The sequence below is a fragment of the Herpailurus yagouaroundi genome, unplaced genomic scaffold (genome assembly GCF_014898765.1).
Source record: "Herpailurus yagouaroundi ecotype Mexico unplaced genomic scaffold, PumYag 28, whole genome shotgun sequence".
In the NCBI taxonomy this organism is placed as follows: domain Eukaryota; kingdom Metazoa; phylum Chordata; class Mammalia; order Carnivora; family Felidae; genus Herpailurus; species Herpailurus yagouaroundi.
The window spans coordinates 77,228,666-77,241,783 of NW_024412376.1; the positions used below are offsets into that span (position 1 = coordinate 77,228,666).

General features: G+C 51.1%; 2 protein-coding genes across 13 annotated transcripts in view; one reads left to right on the forward strand and one right to left on the reverse strand.

The window, feature by feature from the left end:
• Positions 1-9,462, reverse strand: part of LOC121031475 (uncharacterized) — a 47,206-nt gene extending 37,744 nt beyond the window's left edge. The window contains exons 1-3 of one of the 6 annotated variants that reach the window (XR_005790729.1): positions 6,138-9,462; positions 4,712-4,812; positions 3,789-3,887 (exon numbers count right to left, since the gene is read on the reverse strand). Coding sequence is in view for 1 of the 6 variants with exons in the window: in XM_040476615.1 (XP_040332549.1) it covers positions 4,712-4,781 (70 nt within the window). In the remaining 5 variants the exon portion in view is untranslated. Of the gene's footprint in view, positions 1-3,788; positions 3,888-4,711; positions 4,813-5,205; positions 6,093-6,137 lie in introns of those variants that run through there. The other 5 variants (XR_005790730.1, XR_005790733.1, XR_005790728.1 and 2 more) reach the window with 5 other exon arrangements.
• A 922-nt stretch (positions 9,463-10,384) lies between these two features.
• Positions 10,385-13,118, forward strand: part of LEF1 (lymphoid enhancer binding factor 1) — a 120,148-nt gene continuing 117,414 nt past the window's right edge. For 2 of the 7 annotated variants that reach the window (XM_040476606.1, XM_040476579.1), the window contains exon 1: positions 10,385-10,800. In XM_040476606.1, coding sequence (XP_040332540.1) covers positions 10,582-10,800 — 219 coding nt within the window. In that variant the 5' untranslated portion in view covers positions 10,385-10,581. Of the gene's footprint in view, positions 10,801-12,069; positions 12,094-13,118 lie in introns of those variants that run through there. The other 5 variants (XM_040476590.1, XM_040476597.1, XM_040476610.1 and 2 more) reach the window with 3 other exon arrangements.

The window sequence follows — 13,118 nt, forward strand, 5'->3', positions numbered from 1 at the left end:
CCTGTTTAAGATTCTTCCTCTCTGTCTCTCTCTGTCTCTGTTTCTCTCCCCCCTGCCCCTCCCCTCCTTAAGTGTACACACCATGCACACACATTCTCTCTCTCTCTAAAATGAAAAAAAAAAAAAAATTTGGGGGGGGGGTGTGCCTGGGTGGCTCAGTCGGTTAACATCCGACTTCAGCTCAGGTCATGATCCCGTGGTTTGTGGGTTTGAGCCCCACATCGGGTTCTGCTGACAGCTCAGAGCCTGGAGCCTGCTTCACATTCTGTGTCTCTCTCTCTCTCTCTCTCTCTCTCTCTGCCCCTCCCCTGCTTGCACTCTGTCTCTCTGTCTCTCTTTCTCTCAGAAACAAACATTAAAAAAAAAAGGAAGAACAGAAATTTTTTATAAGATAAATAAAATTAAGCAAATTTTAATTTAACTTAATCTTTTTCTTTCCAGCTTCTTAAAATTATATATGGGACTTGCACTATATTTCTGTTGGCAGTGCTAATCTACACAACTATAGCTACCACTTACTCAGCGTTTATACTATATACCAGGTAATTTTAGATCAAATATACATAATCTTCCATAAAGGAAGCATTACAGATAAGAAACTGAGGGTTCAAAAGCTGTATTAACTTAGCATGCAGCACGTTTCTAGTATATTTTCTGTGTACCAAGAGCTGTTGTAGGCAGGGGGAATATCAGAAAACAAATACTCTCATGGAACTTACATTCCGGTGGGACAAGAAGGTAAAAAATAAATATTAAAAAATATTTCAGGAAGTGATAGATGAAGAAAGATGAAGCCTGTAAAAAAATAGATAGTGCCCAGAATTGGGGTGAAGTGGAGGTGAGGAGTAGGCAGCTGAGCAGAAACATGAAGAATGAGTCCTGCAAATATCTACCTGGCCAAGAGTCTCTGGGCAGAGTCAACAGCAAATAAAAGACAGACACTTTACACACTGGAGGAACTGCACAGAGAGCCGGGTACTGGAGAGCAGTGAACAAGGAGTAGGAGAGGAAGTCAGGAGTGCGTTGACGGCAACTTGGGAGCTTCCTCCACACACTAGGGACTGTTCAAGGATGACTTTGACTGCTCTCTGATGCACGGACTGTTGTAGGGCATGCATGGAACACAGCAAGAGGGGAGCCGGAAACCAGCTGGAGGCTACTGAAGGAGTGCAAGAGAGATTGTACGAGGTCTGTTTGCCTCAGCCACTGGAGATTTGCTGTTCCTGCAATACAAAGGAAAATAATCTAAAAATTATTCAGAGAATTTGCACAGCAAAGGTCAAATATCTGGATAATTCAAGCTTCAAAATATATTTGGGATTGTGTGCAGTTATCTGAACTGGCAGTCAAAAATCACTGTCTAACTTCATAGCATAGTAATGTATCTCTGTCCCTTGCTTTCTGCCAAGTTAACCTAAGGGAAGTGGGCTTGAGATCTGTAATTGGCAGAGGGGATCAGAGGACCTTTAAAAGTCAAATTCAGATCAGGCAAATTAGCTTTATTTCTGCCAGAGAAAAGTGTTCAGTTGAGCCAGATGACAATTTTGTAGCCTAAACTATTTGCATTGGCTCAGCCTACCTTCTGAATTACTCCAATAATTGTTAATTCTCAGTTTAAGCATAGCTGCACACCCAAGACAGAGTTAAAAAACTAGAAGCTGTGTTCTGGATAAATGTATATATTAGCCTGGATAACTCCACTCAGTGAGTCTGTTTTTACGGACAGAAGTACTTTAAAAAAGAAAGTATCCTCAAGGTCAAATGTTTTTGTTAATTTTGTTAATGTCTATGTATTCTTAGAGAGAGAGAGAGAAAGAGAGAGAGAGAGACAGAGAGAGAGAGAGAGAGAGAGAGAGAGAGAGAGAGAGAGAGAGAGAGAGAATGAGCAGGGGAGGGGCAGAGAAAGAGAGGGAGACAGAGAATCAGAAGCAGGCTCCAGGCTCCAAGCGATCAGCACAGAGCCTGATGTGGGACTTGAACTCATGAACCATGAGATCATGACCTGAACTGAAGTCAAACATTTAACCCGACTGAGCTACCCAGATGCCCCAAGGTCAAATGTGATATAGGCCAAGTCCCTTCTCCTCTGAGAGGTAAATGAAGGTTTTAAGTAGGTACTCCATTTCAAGTGGAAACAAATACACATCAATCACAAGGACCCCTAAAAGTTATATCATGATAAAAAGGAGGCACCATCCTGACCATCCAGGTTGGTTTATTTACTTTGATGGAACTCACTAGAAAATTGTTCAACATGCTGCACTGTGCCTGTGTAGATGTGTTTTCTGGGCATCAGATGTAGTTCCTGTCAGGCGCTTTCCTGGGGCACTAAAATGTATAGATTACACACATCAAAGACAGACTGCAACCACAGTAGCTGAAATTTACACAAATCTGTGCTGTGAGTAACTGGATAAACAATGAGACTAATGACCTTGTTCTTCATTAATCTCCATATGGCTCTGTTGGTACTGCCCTTGCCTTCAGGCAAGAAGGCTGTGGCTTTGGCTTCTCGCCTCAGACCAGGGATTAGACTCTAGCTCAATGCTGACAGAGCCCAGGGCCCTGCTCCTACAGCCCAGGAGGCCTGAAAAGACTACAGAGGCCACCCATCTTAAGAGGTGCATTTACCTCGATTCAAGAAACACCTCATTACCATATCCACTGAGGAAACAGATTTATAAAAATAAGAAAATCCTTTAACCATGCCTCCCCATTCAGAGAGTTTATTTTCTCCAACAGAGGGCCCCAGGTTTTCCTTAAGTATTTTCAGGGCCTCCCCATTGCCCCCCAAAACAAGACAAAATCCTCAGTGCCTTGGTCCATGTTCTTTTTCCAGCCAAAAATAAATTTCAAAATGGCTGCATCCGTTAAGAAGGGTGAAACGAAGAACATAAGTGCCCCCCGCCCCCCCCCACCCCTGTTGCTATAGAGCTCCTTCAACACCATTTGCAAGATCTGAGTGTTGCTACTAGCAGAAGGCAGCCCAAAGAGATAGAGCATCTCAGGAGGACTCGTACCTGGGCAGCCTTGGGCCGCAGTAGGAGGAGACTAGAACCAGAACACTGGAAACCACCCCCTTACTCCTGCTTTCATCACTCTGTACACAGGTCTCACTGGAAAGCTTATACTGGGAGGTGGAGCCCAGGAAATGATTCCATCGGAGGGGCTATCTTAAGTTAGGGAAGATCACAAATGAAGCACACTCAGCTAAATGCCCTCAGTGCTACACACCCAGCTCTAGCCATAACCTTTATTGCCTTGTAAACTTGAGATGCCTCAGTCTGAGCTATGTGATCACATTCTATGCTGAAACAAATTCTGATGGGATTTACTCAGTCCCAAGAAACATCTCTTACACACCTTTCTAGTCACTCCCCTCTGGGTTCTTAATGTTGTTGTTTTGAGTGTTTTATCTATGCGTGCTACATGTTAACCCTTTCATAGACCATCATACTACTAAGGTCTCAGAGTTATTATGAGCTGTGTCAAATGCCTCCCAAAATAATATTCTATTCCCAGTATCATTTGTGTACATCCTCTTATCTATCCATTAGGAACCCATCACAAGCATGAGGCAGAGGTAAATCACATTCTCTCCCTGCAATGTTTTTTCTCTCATCACACTTCCAGGGGTAACAAATGCTACGATGATTTTGGTGCCTTTGTAACACAACTTGCAGATATGGAGATGGCCACAGCAGTAGATGAGCAAGTGTGAAACCATCCCCATTTACTCCTGTGGTAGAGACTCCTAGTGCCTTAGAAGTTTTCGTGTTGCAACTTACAGGTCTCCTGAAGAATCATCTTTGCTTCCTACTTTCACATGCATTACCTCACTGAATTCTTACAACAATCTTGTCAAGTAGGCCATTATTACACCCATTCTGCAGAAAGAAAGACCGGAAATGGCTTGCTTGAGGTCAGCACAGCATGGCAAGACAGCCGTGGTGCCCACCACGGAACCAGGATTTCCAACCCCGCATTACACTCTTTCAAAGCAGTCTCTTCATACTGCGTTGCTTCTAAAACAACAGAATACTGCTCAAGTAGTGTATTCCAAAAGGGGCCTTGTGTTTTTTTTTAAACTATAAAGACAAACTTTCTAGCTAGTGGCCTGTAGGAAAAGATTTCAGAAGTCTGTCAACAGGAGGATTTCAAACCATAGACCCCAGATAGATAGTGCTCTGATAAAAAAAATATTAGCATTGTTTTTGCAGGCTCTAACTTCTGTGGGGAAAAAACTATGCAGTGCATCATATCGTGTGTAGCAAAAGAAGCACCATGCACGATGAACATGTACACAGGTGTTGTCAACGTTCTCTTCCCAATGTGGCCACAGAAGAAAGTGTGAAGCATACTGCCAATAAGACAATATTTATGGCTCAAGAAATTCGGCTTCACATAACAGTAATTATGAACAAGATATTTTCCCTAATAAAAATTACTGCAAGACAAAAATCTGGAGGAACTAAATGTTTCCCTATGTCCTCTTTATTTTATTCCACGTGCTCAAGAACGGTTGCGGGGAAAGAAAGGGAGAGAAGAGTAAAAAGGAATGGAGGGAGAAGGGGAGTCATAGCGAGACGGCCTCTGCTGAGGGTTGGTTTTGCTTTAGAAACTGGAATGTGTCCAGGCTTGATTTTTATTTTCAATTCACATTTCAGATCCAGCTCCCCAAACTCTTTGATCTTTCTCCCTGTCTCCTTACCCGGAAGAGAACCCTTGGCCTTCTCAGCTGGGAGCTGGGAGCACACGTGGAAAGACTGGCTCGGATCCATATTCTTGCCAAATTTAGTCACACAAAGGGGCCTGCAAGGGAAAAAAGAAAGGATGAAAGCGGCAGCCGCCACGACTTCAAAGGCCGTGCCGCCGAGCCGGGCCTTGCGCAGGCGCCGCCCTCCGCGGATATAAGGCGCGGCTCGCGCGCGCGAGGCGGCCTCTCCGCGCTGGTCTCCCGCGCGCGTCCCCGGCTCGAGCGGGCGGAGGGGACCAGCTGTGGAGGGGAGGGGCCCAAGGGGCGGGCCGCCGCTGCCGCAGGCCGGTCCCCACGCCAAGTTAAGGCGCCTGAGAAAAGTTTTCAGACCGGAGAGAAAAGCATTTACGCCAAGCCCACTAGGCGAGCCGTCCTGTGGCCTCTGCACATTTATGCCAGCACGCACATCCATGCCACTCCGTCCTGGGGATTCCCCCTTCCAGACGTACGGCCGGTGCCTCTGCGCCGGAGCCCCGGTCCCTGCGGCGGTTGACAGGGGTTCCCATTGCGGAGCCCCGCCGCGAGGGCGCGTGGCGGGGCTCTTTCTGGCCCATTCTGCTCCTCGTCCCCTCGTTCCTGTCCGCGATCACCCCAGCTTGACTCCTCTCGCTCCGGACGGCCCCGGGACGTGAGCTCTCGCTTCTCGGGTGGCGGAGGGCCGGCTGGTCCCACACAGGAGGATGGGATGTGGCCTCGGCACGACCCGGCCCTCTGCACCGGCGCGCCTCGGCCCCCCCCCCCCCAATCCAGCGAGCTGCGGACGCCGAGCTCGGCCCGCACCCGCACGAGCGCGGGAGAAGCCACCGGAGAGCTGGACGCGCGGGCGGCCGCGGGGTGCTCCGTGGGCGGGCCCCACGAGGCTGTGCGGGCGCCAGGCTGCCACCCCGACGTCCCAAATTTGGCCCCGAATTTGGGAACGACTCTTTCGCGGTCCCAGGAGTTGTTACCCGGGGGGCAGGGGGCTGGGTTTGTCGGTCTGAGGAGGAGACCAGAAGAGGCGGAAGAACCCCTGGGATGCAAACTGCCATTTACCTCGCGCCCCCCGCCCCCGCCAAGTCCGTTAAACTGAAGGTGCCCACAGCTTTAGTCTCCTGGCGAAGCTAGGATGGGGAATCGAGGGTGCCAGAGTTCGTCCGTCCCTGGAATCACAGTTTTCGTTTTCTACTTCTTCCCCGTCCTTGCTCTCCCCTCGAGCATCCTCTTCCGTAGGCCCCCGCCACCTCCTTCCTTTGGGATCCCACCAAAGTTGTAGCCGGGAGAGACTCCAGGCCACACAAAGGGGAAGACCCGGAGTCTGGGCGGGGGGGTTAGGACCGAGGGGGCGGAGAGGGCTCTGAAGGGCACCGCGCTTTTTTTCTCCTCCCTGTAATTAAGGACTCACTTGAGTGTCTGTAGCTGAGTCCGCTTGGCAGCAAAATCGCCAGGGGGGAGGGGTCTCTGGTGGGAGTGGGGGTCATTCTAGCTCCCCTGTCTGCACCCGCGGGGGCCTGGGCCGCGTTTACCCTGCGGACTGCGAGGCCCGTCTCCGCTCCCCCCTCTCCTCGGTTCCGGCCCCGGGTGGGCGCCTTGTCCCCCACGCGCAGCGCCGGCGACGGCGCCCGGCACCGAGGGAAGTGTTGATATAAAACAAGTCACTGTTCGCTCCCAAACTAAACCCAAACCAACCAAAGCCACCAAGAGGGGAAAAACCAACAGCAATACAGCCAGCCCCTAGCAATTGTTTCACGGTCGGAATTAAATCACATCAAAACGCCCCCTGAAACCCACATCCTGACGGAGTGAACCTGCAACAGCCAACCTCTAGTCGTTCGCTCGAGTTCACACGAACAACCCGCCTCTACATCCGAGGGAAGGGGGCGGCGGGCGGCGGTGTTTCTCCCGCGCCGCACCCACCACATCCCGGACTGTGCACCCAAAGCGGCGGCTTGCATATGTAATAGCAGCCCCCACACGAATTAGAAAAGACCTCCCGGCGACAGAAATGCCTTTGCCTGCAACATCACCGAACCTGTTAGAGGAGAAGGAACTTCTTGCCGGGGTTACTGCACCCCTCCTGAGTTCCCCTGCTTTCCAACCCCCATCCACCCGCCCCAGGAGAGAGAGACTTCACGTGGAGATGTCAACCTCCTTCTCAGACAAAGCTTCAAATATACTTGGGTGAATGTTTTCTGGTAAAGCCCCCTTTAAGTACAGCCCGTCTCAAGATTAGCAACAACGCTAGGGACAGTCAACACCCGCACGCCTCGGGGAGGACAAACAGCCACATAAACAGAGCAAAGCGCTCGGTGATTTCGTTAGAAACAATGTTTCCATAGGAGAGGGTTACCGAAAAGTACCAAACACAGCCACCTACCCTCGGCCCTTCAAGTAAACAGTTCCCACAAGTTATTATTCCCCAAATCCCCATCTTCTCGAGCTTCTAATCCCCAGGACACCTGAACGGGATCTCCAAATGACTTCGGGAGTCCAGATAATTAACATGAAGGAGAAAATGGGATTCGAATTAGTTGTAACACTTAAACAGGGAGATGTAGGAGTTGCCACTTAATATCTTTTTGGCTTCCAGAAAATATCCTCTGGCCATTCTGTGTGCTGCGGCCCCCCCCCGCCCCGCCCCTCCTCAACATTTTGATGCAAAGGAACCTCTACTCTGGCTACTTTAGTGAAACTTGCATTTCCCAGTTCTTTTCCTATCAGCCAAATTGGCACATTTGTGGGAGAACTTTTGACTTTGCTTTCCCATATTTCTTTTAGAACAGAAGGTATTAATGTCATAGCTACATGTTTACAGCCCTAGTACTTTGCACTCACATTGGTACATAACTTCAAGACAAGTTCACTACTGCCACCAATTTAAAAAATGGGTTTCTTGCCAATCTTTTCAGTATTATCTTACAGACACATTTTAACAGCAGAATATTCTTTTTGTTTTTCTTCTCTAAGGCTTTGCATTGTCAGCATTTAAAGTGTATTTAATGCTTTACTCTTCCCGGCTCCCATCACCAGCCCCTTAATTTTGCCCCAATCCCTGCGGATAGAATATGTGTGACAACTGACAGTGCTGTATGTGACCAACTGAACCCTCTAAATGATAGTTTTAAAAAATTGCTTCCTAGTAAATTCCCATCCCTAGGAAGTAGTTAGCAGTAGGCAAAGTTTTAAGTGCTCATTTTGAGCACTGTTAAGGTCTTTACTTATATAATGTCCAGCAGCTTGCAATTCCCCCCCCCCCCCCCGGGGAAAAGAGGGATCCTTGCATGACTGTTTCCTATAAAATAGAGCTAACGTCTGATTCTGTAGTGTTTTCCTTATTTTCAATTTAAGGTAGATGGAGACACATTTCTCCCTGCTTCTTGTTTACTGTTCTGAGGTTTTACAGATGGCTAGTGTATTGGGTATAATAATTTTGCCTGGATTTTTAACTGAGGGGGTTTGAGAGCCAAGGAACAAAATGTAACATGTTTTCAAACTTCAGCTTCACTTATACTGTAACTTTCACAAAGCATCTCCTTAAAAGTTCTGTCCTTGTACAAAATGCATCAAAGAGATGGTGGAGGTTGGGGAATTTTTGAGGTCGGATTCGGATTTGCATCTTCAAGGGTCTCTTTGAGTGCGCAGTCCGAGGTGCCAGAGACTGCCCGGTCCTCCCTCCCTCTACTGGCATCGCACTCCTGGGTCCTTTTGCCTTCTCTCTCCCTCCTTGGGTTGTTTTTTCATTCTCTATTTGGTTCCCATACACTGGTGGTGTGTATCTCCCAAATTCCACGAGAAACCTAGCACAACTTTCTCTGTACATCCCATGGTGAGGATGTACTGAAAGAGATCTTGTTTTAAAAGGCGGTAATTAAGATCCAGTCTTCAGTTTTTTTCTTCTGTGTCCTATTTTTCTCGGGAAGCCTGGAGATTTAATTTTTGCTAGCATGCGTTCTCTTGTCCTTTGACATTATATTTTCGGAAACCCACAACTCTCTTCCTTGTCCTTCTTGTTTCCGTTCTCTTAGTTGAGCAATGTCTGTTATATTTTCCCCTTTTCCTTCTCTCTGTCCCCAATTCCCGCCTCATCCGCCCTGTCAGAGCATCTATCAATGTGGTGTCGATCACAGCTGCGGCGGCTTCTCTTTCATCTTCGTAGCCCTGCCAAAGGGAGGGAGGGAGGGAGAGAGAGGGAGGCGGGAAAGAGGGTGGGGGGAGAGACTTGCAGAGGAAGGTCGGGGTTGGGGGGTGTGGGACAAGAGAGGGGATACTTAGATGTTGAAGTTAAACCTTCTCAGCAGAATTTCTTGTCAATTTCACGCGGGCAAAGGGTGCTTCTTCGTGGGTTACAGGAAGCGCTGGGTCCTTCCTTCTCTCAGCAAGTTGCCTGATTTTTTCCTCTAGGCGCGCGCACGCGCGCGCGCGCGCGCGCACACACACACACACACACACACACACACACACACACACACAGCACTAGGACTCGTCCTACAGGCTCTGGGAAAAGAAAAAAAAGTCCTCAATCACCACCTCCTTCTCGCCGTTCTCCCCCCCCCCCCCCCCCAGCGGGCGGCCGAGGAGAGCTGGAGGCGGGGGAGGGGAGGGGGAGGAGAAGCGACGCAAGTGGGTAGCTTTTCAGCGCCAGCCAGGCGCGGGAGGAGGAGAAGCAGTGGGGAGGCGCAGCCGCTCACCTGCGGGGCAGGGTGCGGAGGAGGGACCCGGGTTGAGCACTCTCGGTCCGAGGAGCCTGGACGCACCCGGAGCCTCGAACGCGGCCAAGCTCAGGGCCCCCCCCCCCCCCCCCCCCACCTTCGGCCAGGCGAACCCGAAGGTGCAGCTCTTTGCTTTGACAGAGCGGCCCGGCGGAGGCGTGGAGAGCGGCGAGCGAGAGCGCCAGACTGAGAAACTCGAGCCGGGAACAAAGAGGGGTCGGGCTGTGTGTGTGTGTGTCAGCTCGAGCTCCACGCAGAAGCATATGGGTCCGAGGCCCCTGCTGTGACTCCCCGAGACCCCGCCGTACCCTCCACTGCCGACTCCCAGCGCTCGCCCGCACAAACTTTATTCTTGGCAAACTTCTTCTCTTTCTCTTCCCTCCTCCTCCCCCTCCACCACCTCCTCCTCCTCCCCCACCTCCTCCTCCTTCCTCCTCCTCCTCCAGCAGATTAAATGCGCCTGGAGAAGGAAAACCGAAGCGAAAGGGAAGGAAATAAGAAGCTCTAAAACGGACATCTCCAACCCGGGTGGCTCTTTAATTTTTTTTATCCTCCAGGAAGTGGACTTTTCGTTATCTTCTGATTCTCCTTGTACCTTCTCTGCTGAGGCAAACGGAGTCTTTTTGCCCAGCTTGCCTCCTTTCTCGGAAAACAAACTCCCAAATTGGCAACCGGGGAAGCTAGGGTGGAGAGGTTTGCGTAGAGACGCGCCGACGGACCCTCCTCTGCATTTGGGAGAGTCGTGCTTCCACCGGAACCGGCGTCCTCCGCGCGCAGACCCTGGAGACGCTGGGGGCGTGGGGTGGCCCCCGGGGCAGCCTAGCCTAGCACGCGCCACGCAGCGCAGACGCCCCAAGAGGCGCCGGCTGTAGCGGCCTTAAGCAGCTCCGTGCCCTTCGGCCTCGAGGGCGGGCGCAGGCGCGGGTCTCAGCGGAGCGGGAAGGCGCGGGCGGCCGCCGGGGCTCGGGCACCGCCGCAGCTGCTCCGGCCGCGGGCCGCCGGCCCCATTTCCGCCCGCTCTTCGCCCTCACGCATCCTTCCAGATCTCCTTTTTCTCCTTCCTCTTTCGTTGATCCCCTGTCTTTCCTGCTGTCGCCTCGGGTGCTCCTCCAGCGGAGCGGAGATTACCGAGTGGTCGGGATGCCCCAACTCTCCGGGGCCGGCGGCGGCGGCGGCGGCGGGGGAGACCCGGAACTCTGCGCCACCGACGAGATGATCCCCTTCAAGGATGAGGGCGATCCTCAGAAGGAGAAAATCTTCGCCGAGATCAGTCACCCCGAAGAGGAAGGCGACTTAGCCGACATCAAGTCCTCCTTGGTTAATGAGTCTGAAATCATCCCGGCCAGCAACGGACACGAGGTGAGCGGGCCGCTGCCCTAAGGTCCGAGAGGCGTGGCGGGTCCCGGGGAAAATTAGAGGAGGGACGGAGATTCTGGGAGCGTCGACTGATGGGTCCCAAGTAGGTCCTCCGTTTGCTGGGGTGGGGGCTTGGGGGGGGGGTTGGATGGGCCGCCCGGCCAACATTCTTCGTGTGTGGGGGTGTGGGTGTCGGTGGGAGGTGGAGAAGTGCAGCGAAGGTTACTCCAAGTGGGTCAGTTCTGAGGTTCGATGACTGAATTGTTGGTTTGTGGGCAGCAGAAGCCGCCCTTAACCCCTAACGTCTTGCGTGCGGACTTTTTAGTGGGGTTGCGAGGGTGCGATGCATTAAAGCGAGGATGTCTGCACAACGCTGAGAAGTTCTTCCGTAGGACGGAAAATAAAGTGCACCCGCTCTCTCTCTCGGTAGATGTCTGCAAAAGTGCGTTAAACCACCAAAGGCTTAGGTAGAGACGAGCAGAGCCGCTGTCAGAAAGGAAGGGGAGGCGGGCGTGGGCCGAGGACAGGCGGGGCGGTCCCAACCGCCGCGAAGCGGGGCTCGCGCGGAGCCGGCCGGCCCAGGGGGCGCGCGCCTGGGTTTCTGCGGCTGCCGGAGTCCCAGCGCCCAGGCCGGCTGCAGGGAGCCGTGGGCGCACCGAACCGAGCCACCACAGGGCGGGAAGCCTCCCAGTGCCGCCGCCAACACTGCTTTTCTCCAACCCCGGTCACTTAAAGTAAAAAAGCGCTTATATTTGGGGTAGTTTGGGGCCTGGATCAGGCCTTAAATCTATGCAGAAAAAAAGGAGAAAGTCGAGATGTGGCGGAAGCCAGGGCACCCACACAGGGAAGGGTGAAAAGCGCTTTATCTGATCTCCTGGCCCGCTGCGGGCGATAGCGCAGGTAACCCAAGTAGAGTAAATACAGACACGTGCGTGCCGGCAAGAGAAAGCCGCAAGCGGGACAGCGCGGAAGGGCTATTTCAGGCGGCGGGGAGTTTCAGAAGGGGGGGGGGGTGGTGGGCGGATGGACCCTGATACCCGACACTCCACTGGCCACCCTCTTTTAACAACTGGGAAACGCTTTGGAGGAAATCCGGTAGAAAAGTCCTAACACTCAAATGATTTCACCAACGCTTTTTCCCTCCAAAGAAACTTAGAGGGTATACCCTTTTCCCTTAAATGGCATACTTCTGCCCCCAAAAAGAAAGCGTGTGGTTTTGGGGGCGGGGACATTTTTGGTTTTAAACAACACGATTAAGAACCCTTCACAGTTACCTTCTGTATCCCAATGGCCGGGGTGAGTATGCATTTGGAAGGCTGGGGGCCTGGGTTCTTAGGAGCACACAAAGGTGTTCGTTATCCTCGAATCTTTCATTCCAACATGCCAATTTAAGGGGGGGGGGTCAGGAAGGGAGCTAGGGTACACCCAACCCCACTTAAAAGGTTTGTGACTATGTATTGGGGGTCGAAGATTACCGGGAGGACATATGGCCAAGGAACCAAGTAACGTCCAAAAAACACTTAGAGGCCAAGCTTGTATTTGTAGAACAGCCTCTTTTTTCTTATCATTTTGCTTGTCCTTCCTTATTCCATGAATACATTTGCCACCCGCTTCACATACTGCGTTTCTGCTCTGGAAAGAAGGGCTCTGCAGCTTGAAGCATAGAACCCAGGGATTAGGGCTCTGTTAATCTTTGCTGTGGTGGTAAGTGGGCACGGGGTAGACCAGGGAAGATGGTGAAGGGGTAATACCACTGATTTGCACGTGGTTGAGGCTGGGTGGATGGTGGTTACCAGAATTGATATTAGCTGGGCTACCTTTAGATGTTTATAACCCAACTCTCAAATTTTCCTCCCTTTAACCACAGAAATAGTTCACTTTTTTTCTTGTCGGCTTGCACTCAGCCTGCCATGGTAGGTTATAAGGAGTGGGGGGCTCCTGCTGGGACTTGCTTGGGACAAGTTGCCTTAAGACCTCCATCTGTGAGTGCATAGTTTCTATTTAAAATGTACTTTTAGTTGTAAAATGATATTTCAGCCCGATTTTAATCAGTACTGATTGAAGTGAACTGTGGCTAAGGAAGCTATCAAAAGGATGAACCCCATTAAGCCCCAACTCCTATCATAATCAGGTGTCCAAGTAGCCTTGATGCATTGTAGCAATCAGAGCACCGTGTGGGTCTTTCCCAGATTTAGTATGTTATTGTTTTTATCATTCTTTATACTTTCTAGTCCTGGGTAGATAATAGTCACCGAAAAATTTGTGTTGAAAAGAAAAAGCAAAAGATTTTCCCGTTCTCAACCCTAGCCTATCCTTCTTAG